The following is a 9,424-nucleotide window of genomic DNA, read 5'->3' on the forward strand; positions in this document are numbered from 1 at the left end:
CAGGGAGTAGAGTTCGCTTTTAACTATAATACCTTTTCATATTACAGGCATGCCACGATCTTGGTAACTCGGCGCCGCTTAAGTCGGTCACCTTATAATAACCTTTTCCTAAGACCTCGCTAACTTTGTAGGGTTCTTTCCAATTGGCAGCGAGTTTTCCTTCCCCCGATTTGTTGACTCCTATGTCGTTTCTGATTAAGACCAGATCGCTTAGTGTGAAACTTCTTTGAATGACCTTCTTGTTGTATCTGGTAGCCATCCTTTGCTTCAGCGCTGCTTCTCTTATCTGGGCTTGTTCTCGGACTTCGGGGAGCAACTCTAGCTCCTCTTTGTGCCCCTGTATGTTTCCGATTTCATCATGGAGAATCACTCTTGGGCTTTGCTCGCTGATTTCTACTGGTATCATAGCTTCTACCCCATAGACAAGTCGGAAAGGTGTTTCTCCAGTAGCAGATTGTGGCGTCGTCCGATAAGTCCACAACACTTGTGGGAGCTCTTCTGTCCAGGCTCCCTTTGCTTCTTGTAGTCTTTTCTTTAGCCCTGCCAGTATGACTTTGTTGGCTGCCTCGGCTTGTCCATTGGCTTGTGGATGTTCCACCGAGGTGAACTGGTGTTTGATTTTCATACTGGCCACCAGGCTTCTGAAGGTAGAGTCGGTGAATTGGGTTCCATTATCTGTAGTGATGGAATAAGGTATTCCATACCTTGTGATGATATTTTTGTAGAGGAACCTCCGACTTCTTTGAGCTGTGATGGTAGTTAGTGGTTCTGCTTCTATCCTCTTTGTGAAGTAGTCTATCCCCACAATTAAATATTTGACTTATCCTGGCGCCTGGGAAAAATGACCTAGCAAATCCATTCCCCATTTTGCGAAGGGCCATGGAGAAGTTATACTGATGAGTTCTTCGGGGGGAGCTACGTGGAAATTTGCATGCATCTGGCATGGCTGGCACTTTTTCACAAACTCGGTGGCATCTTTTTGCAAGGTCGGCCAGTAGAATCCAGCTCGGATGACCTTCCTGGCTAGCGACCTTGCTCCGAGATGATTTCCACAGATCCCATTATAAACTTCCTCTAGTACCTCGGTGGTTCTCGAAGTCGGTATGCACTTCAACAATGGTGTTGATATTCTCCTTTTATAGAGGATATTTTTCACCAGAGTGTAATGTTGTGCTTCCCTCCGGATTTTCTTAGCCTCTTTTTCCTCTTTGGGGAGGATGTCGAATTTCAGGTATTCGACCAAGGGGTTCATCCATCCAAGGTTTAGCCCGGATACCTCGAGGATCACTTGCCTTTCTTCTGTTTTTACCACGGAAGGTTCTTGGAGAGTTTCCTGGATCAAGCTTCTATTATTCCCCCCTGGCTTGGTACTTGCTAACTTGGAGAGGGCGTCTGCTCTGCTATTGAGATCCCGAGTTATGTGTTTGACCTCGGCTTCCGCAAAGCGCCCGAGGTACTCCAAAGTTTTTTCCAAGTATCTCTTCATATTTGGATCTTTTGCCTGATACTCTCCGTTTATCTGGGAAGTCACCACTTGGGAGTCGCTATATATCATCACTTTTGTTGCACCGACTTCTTCTGCCAGCTTTAATCCAGCAATCAGGGCTTCGTATTCTGCCTGATTATTTGAAGCTGGGAATTCAAATTTGAGGGAAACCTCTATTTGGGTTCCCCTTTCATCGACCAATATTATGCATGTGCCGCTCCCTGTCTTGTTTGAGGATCCATCTACATAGAGTTCCCATGTAGTTGGCTTTCCCTCTTGGTCTCCCGCGTACTCAGCTATGAAGTCGGTGAGGCATTGAACTTTGATTGCTGTCCGAGTTTCGTACTTCAAATCGAACTCGAAGAGCTCTATTGCCCATTGAACCATTCTCCCCACAACATCCATTTTTTGGAAGATTTGCTTCATGGGTTGGTTCGTGCGGACTCTTATTGTATGCGCTTGAAAGTAAGGTCGTAGCCTTCGTGAGGCTATTACTAAGGAGTAGGCAAACTTCTCTAGTTTGTGGTACCTTAGCTCGGGGCCTTGTAGAACTTTGCTGATGAAGTACACTGGATGTTGTCCGACCTCGTCTTCTCTTATCAGAGCTGACGCGACAGCTTTGTCTGCTATAGACAAATATAGGACGAGGTCTTCTCCAACAACGGGTCGGGTCAGTATCGGAGGCTGACTCAAGAATCTTTTGAATTCTTGGAACGCCTCTTCGCATTCAGGTGTCCATTCGAACCGACATCCCTTTCTTAATAAAGAAAACAGTGGAAGGGATTTGAGTGTTGATCCTGCCAAGAACCTGGAGAGGGCTGCAAGTCAGCCATTCAACTGTTGAACCTCTCTTAAGCAAGTCGAACTCTTCATTTCCAGGATAGCTTTACACTTATCGGGATTTGCTTCAATCCCTCTCTGTGTTAGCATAAAACCCAGGAATTTTTCAGCTTCTACCGCGAAGGCACACTTTGCGGGATTTAGTCTCATCCCGTGTAACCTTATGGTGTCAAAGACTTACGAGAGGTCTGTCAAGAGGTCGATTTCTTCCTTGGTTTTTACCAGCATGTCGTCGACGTAGACTTCCATTAAGCTTCCAAGGTGAGAAGCGAACACCTTATTCATCAGCCTCTGATATGTGGCCCCTGCATTTTTCAACTCAAATGGCATGACCACATAGCAGAAATTAGCTCTGGGCGTGATGAATGATGTCTTCTCCTAGTCTGACTCATGCATCGGGATTTGGTTATACCCCGAGTAAGCATCCATGAACGACAAGTATTGATATCCCGAGCTAGAGTCTACTAGTGTATCAATACTTGGTAGTGGATAAGGGTCCTTTGGACATGCCTTATTTAAGTCAGTGTAGTCGACACACATTCTCCATTTGCCATTTTGCTTTTTGACTAGCACTACATTGGCTAGCCATGTTGGATATTTGACTTCTCTGATGAAGCCGGCTTCTAAGAGTGCCTGTAGTTATTCTTCTACTATTAGGGCTCGTTCCGGGCCGAGCTTGCGTCTTCTTTGTTGTACAGGTCGGGACCCTGGGTATACCGAGAGCTTGTGGGACATGAGCTCGGGATCTATCCCGGGCATGTCGGAGGCTTTCCAGGCAAAGAGGTCGGAATTGTCTCTTAGGAGTTTAGTCAACCCTTGTTTTAGGGTTTCCCCTAGGTTGGCTCCTATGTTGGTATTTTTTCCTTCCTCTTGGCCGACCTGTATTTCTTCGGTTTTTCCTCCCGACTGTGGTCGCAGCTCTTCTCTGGCCCTTGCACCGCCGAGCTCTATTGTGTGAACTTCTCTGCCTTTTCCTCTCAGGTTCAGGCTTTCATTGTAGCATTTCCTTGCCAATTTCTGATCTCCCCTCACCGTTGCTATTCCCGCTGAGGTCGGGAATTTCATGCAAAGGTGGGGGGTGGACACCACTGTTCTGAGTCGATTAAGGGTAGCTCTGCCAATTAAAGCATTATATGCTGACCCTACGTCGATGAATATGAAGTCTATACTCAGAGTTTTGGATTTTTCCCCTTTTCCAAAAGTGGTGTGAAGGGGTAGAAATCCCAGTGGTCTTATTGGCGTATCGCCTAATCCGTACAAGGTGTCGGGGTAGGCTCTTATTTCTTTCTCATCTAACCCTAGTTTATCAAAAGCGGGCTTGAAAAGGATGTCCGCTGAGCTTCCTTGATCTACTAGGGTTCTGTGGAGATGGGCATTTGCTAGGATCATGGTTATTACCACTGGATCGTCGTGTCCAGGGATTACTCCTTGCCCATCCTCCTTTGTGAATGATATGGTTGGAAGGTCGGGTGACTCGTTCCCGACTTGGTAGACTCGCTTGAGATGCCTTTTGCGAGAGGACTTGGTGAGTCCCCCTCCCGCAAACTCTCCTGAGATCATATGGATATGTCTCTCCGGAGTCTGCGATGGCGGGTCTCTTCTATCCTCATCGTCTCGCTTTCTCTTTCCATGGCTGTCCGACCTTTCTATGAGATATCTGTCAAGCCGGCCTTCTCTATCCAGCTTTTCTATCACATTTTTAAGGTCGTAACAGTCATTTGTTGAGTGACCATATATTTTATGGTACTCACAGTAGTCGCTGCGACTCCCCCCTTTTTATTTTTAATAGGTCTGGGAGGTGGCAGCCTTTCAGTATTGCAAATCTCTCTGTATACATCCACTATAGAAACCTTTAGAGGAGTATAAGAGTGATATTTCCTTGGTCTATCGAGACCGAGTTCTTCCTTCTTCTTGGGTTCCCTCTCCCTCTCTTTTGTTGAGGGAAGATGCCCAGGTCGCCAACTCGAATCTCTCAGCTTAGCATTTTTCTCCATGTTGATGTACTTTTCAGCTCTTTCCTGTACATCACTTAAGGAGGTGGGGTGTCTTTTTGATATGGACTGTGAGAAGGGACCTTCTCTAAGCCCATTGACTAACCCCATAATGACTGCCTCGGTGGGCAGGTCTTGGAATTCTTGACATGCTTTGTTGAACCTTTCCATGTAGGCTCGTAAGGATTCTCCGACCTCCTGCTTTATTCCCAGGAGGCTTGGCGCATGTTTTACTTTGTCCTTCTAGATAGAGAACCTCATCAAGAACTTTCTTGAGAGGTCTTCAAAACTGGTGACTGACCTCGGGGGGAGGCTGTCGAACCACTTCATCGCTGCTTTCGACAGGGTAGTCGGGAAAGCTTTGCATCGCGTAGCGTCGGAGGCATCAGCCAGATACATCCAGCTTTTGAAATTGCTTAGGTGATGCTTCGGATCTGTGGTTCCATCATAGAGGTCCATATCGGGGCTTTTGAAGTTCCTCGGAACTTTTGCCCTCATTATATCCTCGCTGAAGGGGTCCTCTCCTCCTAGGGGCGACTCTTCCCGATTGTCGCGGGAGTTCCGACCTTTGAGGGAGGATTCTAACTTCAAGAGTTTTCTTTCTAACTCTTTTCGTCGTTCCATCTCCTCTTTTAGGTTCTTTTCGGTCTCCCTTTGTCGCTCCCGTTCCTGTTCCAATTGTTCCAGGCGGCTTTGGTGGATGTGGACTAATCCCATAAGTTCAGTTGCATAGGACTGTCCGTCCTTCTCCGATTCGCGTCCTTTTGAGGAATTCACCTTCGGAATTTTGACTCCGGAGGTACCCTCTCTATGCTGGTCGTTGGCTCCCTGATGGAAGGCTAGGTCTGCATCATTGTTTCCGGTATCCAGATTCTCTTGTTTGGAATCTGTCTCCACATGACCCTCTTCAGGGGATCTGTCCACCATCACTGGTTGATCTCTCGGGTCCCCGGCAACGGTGCCAATGTTACGATGGGTAACCGGAGATTGTTGGGCTGGACTCGCTGGGTTGGCCCAATCGTCTGAGGAAGGAAGCTTTCGAGCGGGTCTGCGCCTTGGGGGCCTCCGTCCGACTTGTGAGTATGAACGAATGGGGGTGGTACCTGCAAAGACACTCCGATGCCTAAGTCAGCAAGGGTGTGAGCAGGCCTAGAGAGTATTGGGACTTAGTGATACCTGAGGGATGTCAGTGTACTTATAGTGGTGAACCAATAACCACCGTTGAAATAGTGCTACTTTTTTAGGGTGTTAACCGTCCCTTTATCTCAGGGAGATTAAGATATGGCTCTTGGAAGTGGTTAGAGAGATTCTAGGGGCAGTTACTCATTCAAACGAATGTTGATCTGCCAGCTAACTCTCGTCCCCGACTTCTTTAGGGTAGAGCTTTGAACAATAGGTTCCAATTGTCCATCACAGTTGGGATCCTAGTGGCGAATGTACTCAACTACTTCTTTGCAAATATCAAAGGTGGATGGGGATGGAGGCTTAGTTTTGGTGGCGCAATGGTCTCTGCACTCATCATCACAATCGGATCATTGGTCCTTCCAGACACACCCAACTCCATGATCGAGTGTGGAGAGCACGAAAAGACTACGCAACAACTGAGGAAGGTTCCCGACGTGGAAGACATTGATGAAGAGTTGTAGTTGCAGAGAAATTACATCCACAACTGACAATTAGAAAATTTTGCACATTGTAGAAATTCTTGACTAGTAATTTTGACACATTGTATGAACCCTTGAATAGTGCCATTATAATTAAAGTGGGGTGATTCAATTAACTGATCATATAGTTGGAAAATTTCGACACTTCAGAATACCTGCCAAATACATTATAATTAAAACGCGTGATACATTCAATTAGTTTATCATAATTGGAAAATTGACATTTATTAAGATATTTGACTAGTGTAATTTTTAACTAAAACGGTAATACATCTAATTGACTATAAAATAATTATTCACGTGATTGTGATTATATAGGTACATGCCACCAAATATAGGTACACAGTTTAGTAATCTCTCCGCTATATCAATAGATAAATTTAGAAATATGAATTTCTTTTTTTGACTTCTGATGGATCTCAATAATTCTTTGAATCACAAATTATACACAATATTAATTTAATTTATTTAAAGTAGTAATTTAATTTAGATATTAGATCATTGGTCCTTCCAGACACATCCAACTCCATGATCGAGCGTGGAGAGCACGAAAAGACTACGCAACAACTGAGGAAGGTTCCCGACGTGGAAGACATTGATGAAGAGTTGTAGTTGCAGAGAAATTACATCCATAACTGACAATTAGAAAATTTTGCACATTGTAGAAATCTTTGACTAGTAATTTTGACACATTGTATGAATCCTTGAATAGTGCCATTATAATTAAAGTGGGGTGATTCAATTAATTGATCATATAGTTGAAAAATTTCGACACTTCAGAGTACCTGCCAAATACATTATAATTAAAATGCGTGATACATTCAATTAGTTTATCATAATTGGAAAATTTTGACATTTATTAAGATATTTGACTAGTGTAATTTTTAACTAAAACGGTAATACATCTAATTGACTATAAAATAATTATTCACGTGATTGTGATTATATAGGTACATGCCACCAAATATAGGTACACAGTTTAGTAATCTCTCCACTATATCAATAGATAAATTTAGAAATATGAATTTCTTTTTTTGACTTCTGATGGATCTCATCAATTCTTCGAATCACAAATTATACACAATATTAATTTAATTTATTTAAAGTAGTAATTTAATTTTCAACTACTTCTTCGCAAATATCAAAGGTGAATGGGGATGGAGGCTTAGCTTTGGTGGCGCAATGGTCTCTGCACTCATCATCACAATCGGATCATTGGTCCTTCTAGACACACCCAACTCCATGATCGAGCGTGGAGAGCACGAAAAGGCTACGCAACAACTGAGGAAGGTTCCCGACGTGGAAGACATTGATGAAGAGTTCAACGATCTTATTGCCGCAAGTGAGGAATCGAAGAAGGAAAAATTGAAAAGTAAGAAGAGATCATAGCAATGTGAAATTTCATATAGGACTAGAATTATGTATTCTTAAGGATTATTACCTGTTTTGTGGTGACAATGTAAACTTTTGAGCTTGCAAATCTTAGTGCATCAGCAGTACCAGGATAGAATCTATAGGTATAAAACACAATCACCAATAAGCAAGAGTTTAAAAGTCAAAAACATAATCACGCAAACCCTTTTTCTAAAACCCGAAAATCAAATCTTAGTTGTTTTTGTCTGGTGTATCGAATAGTACGAATATACATGCATCATACCTTAAGATCTTAACATAATTCTGGACAGTACTGACAGATAACTTCTATTAAATCTATACTGTTAGATCATCTTGGTGAATTGAATGCTAAGTTTAACTCGGCACATTTAAGACATTCTCTTAATTGAACTACCTGTTTGCTCCCATCCAACCAGAGAAATCATTCTGCAACCAATCATCCCTGACCTTTCCAAAAAGATCTATCAGTTCATCTTTATTCTCATCCCATTCTTCCATCACAATAGGCTTCAATTTGATCCATGTCTCCAATATACCCTCAACTGTGAGCCCTTCTGCAACCTTTCAAGAAGAACTAATACATAAATCAAGTGATATTACACTTGTCAATTCATAATAAAAAGGTTAAATTACACTGACATTTCTTCATTTAAGTTATAAAACGCCTGGTGTAAGCATGATATTACTTAATTTCAGAACAAGTTAGTATAATTTAAGATGACAAAAATCAAGGTGATCTTAGGCTTCAAATCAAACAATTTAAAAAAAATAATTTTAAACAAAAAAAATTTAAACCAAATTATATCAATTTTACAAGTGTAATTACCCGTGCGATGCACGTGCCATGCATGTGATAAGATCGAATAAAATATCAAACTGATAATTAAATAAAAACAGAAAAATAGTATTACAAAATTTACAAAAAACAATAATAAATAAAGAAAGCCTCTAATAAAATTTTTATTAAAAATTAAATTATAAACAAATTAAAAAATTGGAATAAGAGGAGCTTTGAACATTGGGTTCCAATTATCCATCACAGTTGGGATCCTAGTGGCGAATGTGCTCAACTACTTCTTCGCAAATATCAAAGGTGGATGGGGATGGAGGCTTAGCTTTGGTGGTGCAATGGTCTCTGCACTCATCATCACAATCGGATCATTGGTCCTTCCAGACACACCCAACTCCATGATCGAGCGTGGAGAGCACGAAAAGGCTAGGCAACAACTGAGGAAGGTTCCGGGCGTGGAAGACATTGATGAAGAGTTCAACGATCTTATTGCCGCAAGTGAAGAATCGAAGAAGGTGAAACACCCTTGGAGGAACCTGCTGCAGCGCAAGTACAGGCCTCACCTCACCATGGCAATCATGATTCCATTCTTCCAGCAATTCACGGGCATTATTGTCATCATGTTTTGTGCGCCTGTGTTGTTCGGCTCCATTGGCTTCAAGGACAACTATGCTCTCATGTCAGCTGTCATCACCGGCGTCATAAATGTGGCTGCCACTGTTGTGTCTATATATGGGGTTGACAAGTGGGGTAGGAGAGCCCTTTTTCTGGAAGGCAGAGCCCAAATGATTATATGTCAGGCCGTAGTAGCCGCTGCTATTGGAGCCAAGTTCGGAATTGATGGAAACCCCGGTGATTTGCCAGTGTGGTATGCTATTGTGGTGATGATGTTTATTTCCATCTATGTCTGATATATTATAATCTATTCAACGAATGAGATCAAACCCCACGTTTTAAACGTTTTTGCCTAAGTATTTATCTCTGGAAAAAATACCAAAACAAAAAATTATTGTTACATTGGATGATTTTAATACGAAAAAAAACGTTAAAGAAGATTCTAAATCAAAAATTACGTTGGGACGGTTTCGATTTTGACCCTCAACGTTAGGGACAAAACAATACTTATCCCTATAGTTATCATATTATTATTATTATTATTATTATTATTATTATTATTATTATTATTATTATTATTATTATTATTATTATTATTATTATTATTATTATTATTATTATTATTATTATTATTATTATTATT

At 42.0% G+C, this 9,424-nt stretch overlaps 1 protein-coding gene across 1 annotated transcript; it reads left to right on the plus strand.

The window, feature by feature from the left end:
• LOC107644436 (sugar carrier protein C-like) lies at positions 8,395–9,077 on the plus strand. Its single transcript, XM_016348297.2, has one exon. It carries the CDS (start codon positions 8,505–8,507, stop codon positions 9,075–9,077), a length of 573 nt encoding a protein of 190 aa, XP_016203783.1. The 5' UTR covers positions 8,395–8,504.

This window comes from Arachis ipaensis, chromosome B01 (assembly GCF_000816755.2).
Source record: "Arachis ipaensis cultivar K30076 chromosome B01, Araip1.1, whole genome shotgun sequence".
Taxonomy (NCBI): domain Eukaryota; kingdom Viridiplantae; phylum Streptophyta; class Magnoliopsida; order Fabales; family Fabaceae; genus Arachis; species Arachis ipaensis.

What these genes read in the sequence shown, in the direction of transcription:
- LOC107644436 (XM_016348297.2), top strand. Translation starts at nt 8,505, where the DNA reads ATGGTCTCTGCACTCATCATCACAATCGGATCATTGGTCCTTCCAGAC.